Raw genomic sequence first — 13,689 nt, 5'->3', positions numbered from 1 at the left:
AGATCATGCAGTGTGGGTCTATAAAGATTCATTTAATTAAAAATACCATTAAAGAACTTCATGTTTGCAGTACATTTGTATCTTCTAGGACACTTGAAGTAACAAAACTTGCTTGTGAGAATATTTTGATAAGGAGAATCTAAATAATTTTTGCATATTTCATCATATATTAATCTTAATCCATCATCACATGACTGGAATATAGTGGGTCCTGCAGTCACCCTGATCTCAGCTGAATCATTTCTGTCTAATTCTTGTCTTGCCCTTATTTGGCATTATTATGTTCCCCATAACATTGTTTTTTTTTTTTTTTTTTTTTTTTTTTTTTTTTTTAATATATTTTATTGATTTTTCACAGAGAGGAAGGGAGAGAGATAGAAAGTTAGAAACATCGATGAGAGAGAAACATCGATCAGCTGCCTCCTGCACATCTCCCACTGGGGATGTGCCCGCAACCCAGGTACATGCCCTTGACCGGAATCGAACCTAGGACCTTTCAGTCTGCAGGCCGACGCTCTATCCACTGAGCCAAACCGGTTTCGGCCCCCATAACATTGTTTTTAATGTGCATATCAATGTTTTTAACCTTCAGCTGGGTACTTCTGTTGCTGGGATCATGGGATGGATTTTATACCTAATTAAATGAAAGCAGTTCTTCATGTGAACAGCAGCTCTTTCAACCTCTTTGCCAAGGAAGTTGTGGACACTGATTTGTCCTCATAAAATGCGCCAGCTACTCTTTTTTTAAGGGCAGATTCTAAAAATGGTATCACACAGATGGGAGAAGTTCTCTCTGCAGGAATGGCCTCCTAAGCTCTTCATCTGTTCATGATCAGAACTGACGTGTGGGACCAGATGTCCTGATTGTTGACAACTGTGAGGCCTTTGGTTCCCAAGGACTGTGTTCATTTCTAACGAAGTTGAAGAGTCCTGCTTTAGCACACAGAGAGATGCTGACCAGTTCTCTTTTCCCTTCTAGAAATGACGCTCCTCTCCTCCCAGTCTTCATCTCCGGTGGCTGCTTCTGGATCTGTGTCCACTGAAAACCCAGAGCAGAGGATGCTGGAGAAGAGAGCCAAGGTGGTAGAAGAACTTCATCAGACGGAACGAGACTACGTTCGGGATCTGGAAATGTGTATTGAGCGGATCATGGTACCCCTGCAGCAGGCACAGGTGGGAACTGTGGGAGCAAGTTAGCTTTACCTTGAATAGGGTTCTCCACGCCTAAAGTATCAGAATACGGGAGCTTTCACCACAGAGATTTATTGGGTTGGAAGTAAAGGCTGTGGCTGCTACTCTTAATTCAAGGGTCCCAACATACATGTGTCAACTTAAGCCATCAGTATCCTGTCACTTATCAAGTCCACTGTTAACTAATCGGACTTACTGCAATAACACCCGGGACATTTCTGTTTATTTGGCTCCTGGAAACAGTGCCAGGGAGTCTGGACTGTCACTTTCCTGGAAAGGTTGTACAATAACATAATGCAGTCTGGAGATGATTGGGTTCCTGGCTCTAGCACCTGATTTGATTGTACAAGGTTTATTCAGGAAACTCTCTGTCATGTGCATATCATGGTAGGTACTTTTCTAGATGCTGGAGACAGAAAAAGAGGTTCACAGTTTCTGGGGATTTATAGTCCTTGTTACTTGACCACCTGGACTGGGTTTTGTTTGTTTTTTTTTTAATTAGATTTGTTTTATTTTATTTTATTTATTTATTTTTCTTATACTTTATTGATTTTTTTTTACAGAGAGAAAGGGAGAGGGATAGAGAGTTAGAAACATCGATGAGAGAGAAACATCGATCAGCTGCCTCCTGCACACTCCCCACTGGGGATGTGCCCACAACCAAGGTACATGCCCTTGACCGGAATCGAACCTGGGACGCCTGAGTCCACAGGCCGACGCTCTATCCGCTGAGCCAAACCGGTTAGGGCTGGACTGGGTTTGAGTTTGTCTTCCTGGAGCAGTCACCTCCAAGAACTTCTATAGCAGCGGTTCTCAACCTGTGGGTCGCGACCCCTTTGGCGGTCGAACGACCCTTTCATAGGGGTCACCTAAGACCATCCTGCATATCAGATATTTACATTACGATTCATAACAGTAGCAACATTACAGTTATGAAGTAGCAACGAAAATAATTTTATGGTTGGGGTTCACCACAACATGAGGAGCTGTATTTAAAGGGCCAGAAGGTTGAGAACCACTGTTCTATAGGAAGTAGGCAGTGCCATCAGGCTTTGGGTACCAGGTGGGAATGTGAATCCCAGTATAATTATAGACCAAATTGTTTCCACAGTCATTTTACTATGGTAGTGGGGGAGGAAAATGGGGAGAATAGTTGAATCAAGGACTAAGGGTAACACTAAAGCTAATGTTGGATGTTTCTGTTCTGGAAACTTTGTGAGAGTGAGTGAAAATGACCTTCAACAGTTTTTTAAAAGTATGTTTTTATTGATTTGAGAGAGAGAGAGAGAGAGAGAGAGAGAGAAGAAGGGAGAGGGAGAGGGAGATAGAAACATCAATGAGAGAGAAACATTGATTGGCTGCCTCCTGCACGCCCTCCTTCTCCCCCCTGTGCCCCTCCCCTTCATTGGGATAGAGTTCAAAACCCTGACATGTGCCCTGACCAGGAATCAAACCGGTGACCTTTTGGTTCATGGGTTGACACTCAACTACTGAGCCACACTGGCCTGACTGACCTTGAACAATTTTTGTATCATACTTGAAGAGGTGTTTCTAATGTGAATGATATGCTATTAATTTCATTCTTTTGTGTGAATCTTTATGTTTGTTTCCCTTTCTCAGATACCAAACATTGATTTTGAGGGACTTTTTGGAAATATGCAGATGGTGATAAAGGTCTCAAAACAATTATTGGCCGATCTGGAAATCAGCGATGCTGTAGGTATGAGCTCCAGAAGCAACTTTTTTTTTTTTTTTTCAAACTTCATGGGTAGAAGGCAGGAGGAGAAGGGCCTTGCTAAGAAACGAAGTTTTAATTACTTAGTTCAGAGGTTGTTTGGCCCTCAGCTTCTCCTTTTATCTGCAGCCTACTTTGAGGTGATACCAGATCTTAGCAATAGAATAAATTTTAGCTATTACTGACTGGGATGTTTTTTAGACTGACGGTTGCAACCTGATAGTGGATCGTGAGGTCAATTTAGTGGGTTGCACGAATAAAATAGAAAATATCAGAATGTATTTTTCTCCTAATTTATTTTACTATCTGTATAATATGACAACAGTGAAACAGGAAATTAAAACAAAATATCCATAACCTCACCCCTATAAGATATCAACTGTGTTTATTTTTCCTTCTTCCCTTCCACTTCTTTTCCCAACACGAGCAGGAAGTGGGTAGCAGAGTGTGATGTGCTGAAGGTACACAGAGGATAGTGCAGGAGTGGGCCTCGGAACGGAATAGTTCAGGACCTTGGCAGGAAGGAGTGTTAGCTGTACAGGTGAGGGACAGCCTGCAGTGGCCATGTGCATGAGGTGGAGCGGGACTATATGAGAGCACCATGCTGGGGGCTTCAGTCTTGGTCAACCAGAAGGCCAGGCAGTACATTCACTGGGGAATTAATAAAGGATTAGATTTGGAACATCTGACAAGGGGACAGTTCTGAGAAGTCAGAGAAAGAGAAATTAAAGCTTTGTTGAGCCACTAGCAAATGGCAGATTGACATGAATTGCATAAGTAAATTTTTATTTTGGTTAAATTTGATTTATTTTAACATATTAAATTTAACTTATTTTAATTACATTCACATGGCACACAGTCAGAAAGGTACAAAGAACTAATGAAAAGTATCCTACCCGTCCCCCAGTACTCAGCTCTTTTCAAACCGAAGCAACCAGTGTTACTAGTTGTCTTACATCTCCTTCCAGAGATAGTTTATTATATATCAGCAATTACATATATATTTTTCTACCTTGGTTCACCATCCATGTTTTTAAAAATTATACCAGTGGCAGCATACAATTCAAACTGCCTTACACTAAGTCTTTTTCCCTCTCAACACCGTACCTTCCAAGCAGTCTTAATGACTAGGAAAGAGGGGTAACTCAGCAAAAATCAAGGTAATCTAGGGTGCTGGAGAAAGCAGCACCGAATTAATTTGCTAATCCTGATTGGAGAAGGATTCCAGTACAACCAGGGCAGCATCTAGCGGGAAAGGAAAGAATGATAAGTGTTCAGGGCTTGGATGAGTTAGAAGATGAGGAGGCTGAGAAAGAAGAAAGTATCAGGAGACTGTGTATATATTAATATATAAAGGGACTGGCTTTTAAAGTATTTTAAATATGTCCTACAGAAAGAAATACTTAACATAAGGCCCCAGGATATGTGTACTAGTATGTGTGTGTATGCCTGTGCTTGCTTTTACTATGTCCAATGTTATCTGATATTTTCTTCTCTATTTTCCCAAGTGAGTGCTGATCATTACCTGTGAAGTCAATTTCATGATCCACTTATGGGTTGAGACCCACAGTTTGAACGACTCTGGAAATTGAGGTGTAGCTTTGCTGGCTTGTAGTTGGTGTAGAATAGTCTCTACAAGGAAGGTTGAAGAACAGTGAATGGAGGAATGCGAATAATCATCCATATGATAGGGAAGATTCTAGGGATGCTGGAAGGGATTGGATATACAAAGGAATAATGTAAGAGAAGAAGGCAGGCAAATATCAGATGGTAAAACTAGATGAAGACATAGGTGGCTCAGGGATTTCAGAGTGGCCATGGTTTCAGAGTGGCCCTGAAGGTCAAGAAGGTAGCCAGCCCCACCCCTGCTACTGTGCCTGTTGAGTTGCAGGATTAGACAGAAGCAAAGCTGCCAGTGAGACAGGGCAGCTGGGTGTGATGCTTATGAGCAAATCAAGTTTCTTTCACAGAAAGGAGCTATAATTAAGGGAATACATTTAATTTAAATAAGATCCGATCTATACAAGACTAGAGAATTCCATAGGACACAACATAGGGGGAACAGAGGTGACATTGTAGGGCAAGGGCTGGGGGTCCCTGAGCAACTGGTAGAAATAGTTACAGGGGAAGCAGTGAGTAGGGTCGTATTCTGAGAGAGGAGCGCTGTTTGGGGAGAGCAGTACACGCTGAAGAGGAAGGACAAGTGTGCTGAGTGAAGGAAAGAAGGGCGAGAGGAAGAGTGGTCGGGATCGGCAGTCAGGCAGCAGCTAAATGAAATAGGATCTATTCCTCTCCTAATTGGCTGTAGACCAGGGCTCTGTGGCTATATTTCAAGGAGTCCATGAACTTGGATCAAAAAATAATTACATCTTTATGTTCAGTAATTTTGAACTGAAATGTAGCATTTTTTTAAGGTATGCCTATAGGGCACAAACCACATACTGTTAGCAGGACCTGTGACTTCATCACCAACTGAAGTCGCATGTTCGTATCACATTAGATTGTTGCAAATATCAGCCAGAAGCAACTGAGATTACCAGTTTCTTATGTCACTCATCATACTTTGAAATTATGGTGATTACTATTAGAGTCAATGCTATGTTTTACTATTTAATGCTTCATAAAAAGTACATGTTATTGTGTCATATGTTTAGGGTTTTTATATTACAAACTAGAGGCCCGGTGCACAAAATTCATGCATGGGTAGGGTTCCTAGGCCTGGCGGGCAATCAGGGCCAATCTGTGGGGCAACTGCTGGGGTGATTGGAGTGGGGGGCCACTGTCACCCACCTTGGCCGGCCTAGTGCTGCCCACTTGCTGGCCCCGCCCCCTACCCCCCACCCCCTGCCATGGCCAGTCGCCTCCCTCTGCAGGGCAGCCAGCGGGGCGATGGGGGGGGGAGTGTCCACTGGCACCTGCCTTGGCTGGCCTGGGGCCTGCAGGCTGGGGACAGCTCTTGCGTTGAGTGTCTGCCCCCTGGTGGTCAGTGCACATCATAGTGACGGGTTGTTCTGCCTGTCGTTCAGCCATTCGGTCGATTTGTATATTACATATTACGGTTTTATTATTATAGATGTTTTAATATAATGAATTTCATTTAAAGTCCTGTGTATTCAATTTATGCACAGAGAGGAGATTGGAAACTGCTGCTGTAATAGGATCTCTTCATCCCTATAGAGATTTTCCTGGGGCTTAGAGGGTGTGATCCTTACTGGGTCTGACCACATACTTATAAGGAAAGTACTTGCAAGCCCCTTACTCTGCCTGACTGAAAAGGGGCTGGAGACTGTCTCAGGGACCAGCTGAGTGTGTGTGTGTGTGTGTGTGTGTGTGTACTGAAAAGTAAATACACGGATAACATGTCTCTTAAATTTTGCTTTAAATAAGAGCATTTTAAGCTATTACATGGAAATTTCTTATTAATTTGATGGGTAGTCTTACTATCATTTCTTGTGGTAGGGTTTAACTGACATTAAAGTTTGCCTATACACCTTACATTTAGAATACTGAGAAGAAATTTACTAAAAACACTGTATGTGTATATTTTAAAGGACCCGTGTTTCTTGATCACCGGGATGAGCTTGAGGGAACATACAAGGCTTACTGCCAGAATCACGATGAGGCCACCTCACTGCTGGAAATCTATGAGAAGGATGAGAGGATCCAGAAGCATCTTCAGGACTCCGTGGCAGAGCTTAAGTAGGAGTTTTGACCACTTCACTTCTATCATAGCTCTTTAGTTCTGCCTTTTGATCATCACTCCCATGTATATGTCTATACTGCTTATGATATCCATTGTCCATCTTGTTTTAAACGTAAATGATATATTATTATAGGTTCTATTAGGTAACTTGCCTTTTTCCATCATATATCATGGAAATCATAAGTGACATCCTGCTTGTACTTTTATCCATTTCAGGCACTTTTATCTATACACTAGAGGCCCGGTGCACAAAATTCATGCACTGGCCGGGGGGGGGGGGGGCGTTGTCCCTCAGCCCAGCCTGCACTCTCTCCAATCTGGGACCCCTCGAGGGATGTCTGACTGCCGGTTTAGGCCCGATCCCCCCCCCACACACACACCACCACCACCACCCCACTGATCTTTAGAGAGAGTGGAAGGGAGGGAGGGAGGGGGGAGAGAGAGAAACATCAGTATGAGAGAGACACATCGATCAGTTGCCTCCTACACATGCCCCAACCCAGGCTGAATTGGGCCTACAACCCAGGTACCTCCCCTTGACTGGGAATCGAACCTGGACCCTTTGGTCCTCGGGCTGACACTCTAAACACGAGACCAAACTGGCCAGGGCAAATTCAGTTAATCTTGATCATCAGGTGAGATTTTCCTGGTCTTAGGGAGGCATGTTAATGTATATGTCTAAGTAGATCAAAGTGAAATTAGGGGCTTACTAACTTTTTTAAATAGACTAGGTATGCTACCATAGATATTCATAATTTCTCTTTTATCCCATGTGATTTTTGTTTGCTCAACTAATAGGTGTTAACATTGAATTGATATGTTCTGAGAAAAATATGAAAATCAGCATTATCTCTAATCAGCTATCTGATTTCTTTTCATGCTCACTGCCCTATAGGAGCCTGTACAGCGAATGGTAAGTTCCCTCGCCACTTGCACAAACTCATTTTTAAATTTTCTTCCTTTATAGACAGAAACCTAGAAGTAGATTTACCTTGTTATATTTTTCTCCATAGCACTTACCACCCAATGACACTTTATAGGATATTTGTTTATTGCCAGTCTCATTCCATCAGGGCAGGGACTTTTTATGGTCACTACGAAATCCCCGGCACCTGCAGTAGTGCCTGGTATATATTTATTAGGTGTCCAGGAAACATGAATGGATGGAAGTAGAAAGTAGGAAGAAAGAACAGAGCTCTGCTTAGGAATAAAGGATACTCCCTGTGGGTCCTGTATTATTTATTGACAGCGGACTAAAGGCTCTGTTTTTCCTTCTCTTATAGGGGATGCACAAATTATATTAACCTGGGCTCCTTCCTCATCAAACCAGTGCAGAGGGTAATGCGTTACCCACTGCTGCTAATGGAGTTGCTGAATTCCACCCCAGAATCCCACCCAGATAAAGTGCCTTTAACCAATGCAGTCCTTGCAGTCAAGGAAATCAACGTTAACATTAATGAATACAAACGTCGGAAGGATCTGGGTAAGCACAGCATAGTTGCTACAAAGGAGCTATGCCTTTGAGAATGTTCTTCTTCTCAAAAGAATTATTCCACCAGAGGTGGACGAAGCAGATGGTAGGCTATAGGGTTGTGATGTAGGAACAGTAGTGGAATTTTGGGGAACTGTGATCTGAAGAAAGAGAGCAGTAATAATGAAAGCACAGCCATGGCCTATTGGAAATCGACATCTCTGATAAAGCTTATAGCAGCACGAGTCTTTGCCAAGAGGTATGAAGACTGATTAGAAAATGGCTGCTCCAGAGTTCCTCCAAGCATGAGTGGCTGCCTTCTCAACTCACTGACGGCAGTCCTTTTCAGGCTGTGCTTACATTTGTTTGCTCTGCACGTCTGGTTAGGCGTTTTACTGTCTCCATTTAAGTTAGGACTCTCAGTCTTCTTCCAGAAAAGCCCCATGTGCCCCCATCTCTGGGTCCCGTCATCCTGGCTACGCTCAGAAACCTGCCTCTCTCGTCTGAGTTCCCCTTCCTCCCCCCCAACACTGCACAGTCAATTACCAAACCACCCACTCCTTCTTCCTTTATAGTGTAGAATGAATTAAACCATTTATTTTCTTTCTTTTTCTTTTCTTTTCTTTTGTTTTTTTTATCAAATGTCTTGTTAAGACTCTGAACATTCGAGTAGTATGGTGAACATGCTGAACTGACACATTATTGATATCCTCAAAGAATGTATAATGTAGGGTAACCTCTTTTCCTGTTCTCCACTCTTCTCCCACTTTACCTAAACCGTCTCCTCTGCCTCCTACTTCAGTCATGCTGCTTGTGGCTGTAAAAGCTTTCTGGCCACGTAGCCATCATGGTTCATATCTCCTCGTGTAATGTCCTCTTCATCTTCCATGGTGATAAGTGTGTCTTTTTGCTGCTCCCACCCTTCCCCTTATGACCCTGCTACTGTGAGCTCCAGTCTTTTCTGCAGATTGTGCCTAATGTTTGACATAGTGATTAAATAACTCCTGTATAGCATTTTACTGTGTGAGATAATGGGATATAAATATCTCATTGGTATATGTATGAGACCATTTAAGATGGTCTTATAAGGCAAATACTGTTACTTTCTACAGTATTGGAGAGGAATGAGCCTCAGAGAAGTTAAGTGACTTGTGTAAGAACAGACTTTGATGAAATGACAGACCCTGGCATTGAACTCTGATGTTTCCATGAGTTCAAATCTTTAGGCTCTTTTCCTTATACCTGCTACCTCTCCCTCTTGTCGCTAACCTTCTCCAGTCTGTGCAGTGTCTCTCTGCCCTTGAGTATTCTCTCTGTCCATAAATGGTGATTTTGATTAATAATTTGTCTGTACTCATTCTAAGCTCACTGAAATCGAGCACTAGCTCTAGTTTGGGTTGATAGTCTTGCTTTGTAGCTTATTTTATAGTCTATTTATGCTCAGGAAAGAGCTTTCTAACTCACCAGTTTGACTCGCTCCCTAGTCCTCAAGTACCGGAAGGGCGATGAAGATAGCCTCATGGAGAAAATTTCTAAACTGAACATCCACTCCATCATCAAGAAATCCAACCGCGTCAGCAGCCACCTGAAGCACCTCACTGGCTTTGCTCCCCAGGTGAGGGTCCTGCACATCAAGGTTCAGCTTGTCTTTGGCAGCTTTTCAAGGCTCCGTGGGGCAGCCTGTGTGGTATCAACTGGCATGACTTCCCTCTTGGTACCTCCCCTGGTGTTTGCTGGCTGGTGGATACTGGACCCGGCAGCTACTGGTGATGTCAGTCCATCCACCCACCCAGCCCTCTCTCCATGCTTTGGTGAGCTGCCTGGGTGTACAAAGGCAAATCGGAAGGCCAATAATTGTGGCTTTAGACACTCATAAAAAGTTATAATTTATGTAGGGAGATAAAAGTAAAATTGCAGACCTATTAAGCTAGCAGGGATTTAAAAGCTCACCTAAATTCAACACCATATGATGCACAGAAGGAAACATAAAAGTCTGAGGGATTGAGTGATGGACAGTGCTGAGGGTAGATCTGAGGTCTCCAGTCTTCATTCACTATACCACGTAGACACGATACCAGTAAGGGAAGACGCAAGTGAAAAAAAAGGCAGTTGCTAAGCTTTGCAGTTTGTTCTCTACACGGTGTAGTTCTCAAGAAAACAAGAGCTCCATGAGCGTGAGCTTCATGTGGGTCAGAGATTTCATCTGAGCCTTAAAGGGGGAGGGGGGGGGGCAGGTGGGAATAGGGAGAGGAGAGGGCACACTAGGCAAAGCAACAACACAGGGTTAAAGGCATAGAGTCAACAGATGAGGCAGGTGCCAGGGAAAATGGTGGACAGCAGCCTCACCAGACCGAGGGGTCTCCATCAGGGCGGAGCGGGTAAGGTGCGACAGTAGGGGGCCCTCTCTCAAAGCCATGCGGAGCGGTTTAAATTCAGTTTAGTAGGATTCAGGGAAACATCAAAGGTTTAAAATGTAAACAAAAGGTGTTTTTAAGAAAGATACTTTTGCCAATAAGGTAGATGGAGGGAGAGTTCACATCAGCTAACAGCACTTGTTTATTTTGAACAGATAAGAGATGAAGCATTTGAAGAAACAGAAAAGAACTTCCGAATGCAGGAAAGACTGATCAAATCTTTTATACGAGACCTGTCTCTCTACCTGCAGCACATCCGGGTGAGTGAGGACATTGCTCTGGTTAGGATCACATGGGCACCATGCTGTCCACTTTCCCCTTCCCCCAGCATGTTGTTGAATATTGAACGATCTGGATTCAAATGACCATTATGCCATGACATGCTTTTTATCGGGATTCCTAGGGATTCTTTAAAAGTTAAGTAACCTTTAGGAGATCAGCCCTGTTGTATTAATTTTAAAGTGTCCAGCCCTTCCTCCCTCTCAATCTTCCCCACCACCTTTTTACTGTCTCCTGTCCCCAGTTATGTAAGAAGCACTTATCACCGTCCATTTTGTCAAAACAATTTTAAAGAGAGAAGAGTAAGAGAATAGTTCCTGTGGAGGTCTTTCTAATAATAATATTCATTTCCAACTTACTTAGTTGCCCTTCAGAAGGCCTCTAGCGCTGTTCGAACCAGGCCTGGAGCAGCTAGGAGATCAGGCCCAGGGCATCCTTGCCTCGTCCCCGGACAGCGTCTCCTTCACAAAGTCACACCAGGACTAGAATCCTTTCTGTTCATATTTCTAATCTCTCTATTGATTTTATAGAATGTGTTTATATCTAGGATACACTTGTCCTTCGCACATGAAAATCTCATCCTATGAAACAGTTTTCTTAAAAAGAAGTCTTTTGCTTTAAAAAAAAAAATCATTTTTTAAACTAAGTAAAATGGTATAAAATTCAAAAGGTACCAAAGGGTTAAGTAAAAAATAAAAATAATGATTCCCCCTGTCCCTGTCTCCTAGTCATCCTCTATAGAGACGGGCGTCATTTATTAGACTCTTCTCGCCTGGGGTGTGTGTGTGTGTGTGTGTGTGTGTGTGTGTGTATGTATGTGTGTGTGTGGGTGTGTGTGTGAGTGTGTGTGTGTGTGAGTGTGTGTGAGTGTGTGTGTGTGTGTGAGTGTGTGTGAGTGTGTGTGTGTGTGCGTGCTACACATTGTTCAGCATCTTAGGTTTACACTTAATAGCATCATTTTGGAGGTCAGTCCATACCTGCACACACACAGCTTCTTGCTCCTTTTCTCTTTTTACAATTGCATAACATTTAACTGTATGGACATGCCATAATATATTTAACTAACCCCTTATTGATAGTTATTTAAATTGTAGTTGCAAAAGATTAGAAACATTGGCAAAGGAATATCCTTGTAGATACATAATTTTCAGATCTATGAGTATATTTAGAAGCCAACAGTACTAGATTTTCTGAACCAAATCATGACAGTGTAAATTTGCTAGATGTTGTTAATGTGTGAAAAAAATATATTAATGTATGAAACGGTTTCCCCATCCCTTGCTAACACACAGTGTTATCAAAATTAAAATGTCTTTAACAGATAGGTAAAAAAAAAAAAAAAAAAAAAAATGCAAAAAAAAGATAGGTAAAAACATTTAAATTTTCATTTCTTTGAATGAGATTGAGGATATTTTCATGTTAATGTCATTATTTTTTCTGTGATTTATTTATATTGGGGGGCACTTATTTACTGACTTATTAATCTTTTTCTTACTGATTTGTAGAGCCTCTGTATACATTCGAGAAAAAAGCCCTATGTTTGAGATAATGGTGTAGAAATATTTCCCCCCAGTTTGTTGACTTTTGAGTTTGCTTAAAGTGCTTTCTCTATGTAGAAGTTTTATTTTTTTGTAGTTTAAGTAGACATTTCATTTATGCCTTCTTAGTTCTGTGTCACACTTCAAAAGACCTTTGCTATTCTGAGATAATAAATAACAAATATCTCCCATGTTTCAGTACATTTATCATTTCATTTTTTAATGTTAAAGTTACTGACTGAGCTGGGATTTACCTTAGTATATAAAGGTTTGAGGTAGGGGTTCAACTTTATTTTTCTCTTATAACTGGTTATCCAGTTGTCATCCTCATTTATTGAGTAGTCCCCACTGGTTCGAAATGCCCCCTACATCTCCTTTAAATGTCAAACTCTCCCTCTTCATATTTTAAAAATGTAATTAGGTAAAACTTTTAAGGCGTGCATTGGCTTCAAATGAGAGATTTGACCAAAATATATTGGGACAACTACTAAGTATATTCCCTTGTCTGAGGACTTGACCCTACAGTTCCTCCCTTTGCTACTCCATGCTGGCTGTTCCCTCTTCGTGTTCTCTAAATGCACAGCAAGTATACCAGAGCCCCCAACTCTTAAAGACTCATCTCCATAGCAACGGGTAGGAGCATTTTGAGGTGGGACACGTGTAACATTGACAGAATTTGATGGGCAGATGGCTGCTAGCAGAGGAAATTAAGGGAGAAAGTGTTGAAGTTGTGTCGCTGACATAAAATGGAAAAGGCCTGCTAGCAGTAACGTTAGCTCATAGATTGGCTGTTAGAGAGGGCCAGCAAGAACATACGCTGAGGGACAGTGACTGTGTAATTTGGTCTCCACATTGGCATATGGACTGATATTTTGCAACTTGACAACATCACTTTAAAAGAATAGAAGAGGACATCATGTTTCACATTAGTTCCCCCACTCGGGTGGAATTAGAAAGAGTCCCCACTTTATCTTTCCAACTAAACCCTGGCTTTATTTATATTATAGATAAAGGACTTAAAGACAAGAGGTCAAAAATATAGTAAAATAAAATCTCAAACCAATGTATGAGGCACTAAATATTTTTGGCTTAGGGACTTCATTTACCCTTGAAATATATAAATGGGGTTTTAGATTTTATTTAGTTAACATTAAAATAATATGCTTTCCCCAAACTTAAATAAAGAAGGCAAATGCCCATCATTTGTTTTAAATAGCCAAGGAAAACCAACTTGGTATTTAAAAACTGTCAGGATCAGTCAGGAGGCGTTTACTATGCATTCACTTATTTTTTCGTGTTTTCAGCATTATTACAGATGAATGCTGCCTTCACATTAGTAAGTTACATTGTGTGTAAGG

General features: G+C 41.8%; 1 protein-coding gene across 2 annotated transcripts in view; it reads left to right on the top strand.

Annotated features, from left to right (window-relative positions):
* The window catches only part of DNMBP (dynamin binding protein), a gene marked incomplete at its 5' end in the record, with an annotated part of 91,668 nt that overhangs the window by 66,128 nt on the left and 11,851 nt on the right, over positions 1-13,689 (top strand). For both annotated transcript variants that reach the window (XM_081104507.1, XM_081104508.1), the window contains 7 exons: positions 980-1,173; positions 2,812-2,911; positions 6,478-6,625; positions 7,525-7,542; positions 7,913-8,112; positions 9,585-9,715; positions 10,670-10,774. In XM_081104507.1, the coding sequence (XP_080960633.1) occupies positions 980-1,173; positions 2,812-2,911; positions 6,478-6,625; positions 7,525-7,542; positions 7,913-8,112; positions 9,585-9,715; positions 10,670-10,774 (896 nt within the window). The remainder of the gene's footprint in view (positions 1-979; positions 1,174-2,811; positions 2,912-6,477; positions 6,626-7,524; positions 7,543-7,912; positions 8,113-9,584; positions 9,716-10,669; positions 10,775-13,689) is intronic.

This window comes from Myotis nattereri (genome assembly GCF_964212035.1).
Source record: "Myotis nattereri genome assembly, chromosome: 13".
NCBI lineage: Eukaryota > Metazoa > Chordata > Mammalia > Chiroptera > Vespertilionidae > Myotis > Myotis nattereri.
This window is presented reverse-complemented; position numbering and strand designations above follow the sequence as displayed.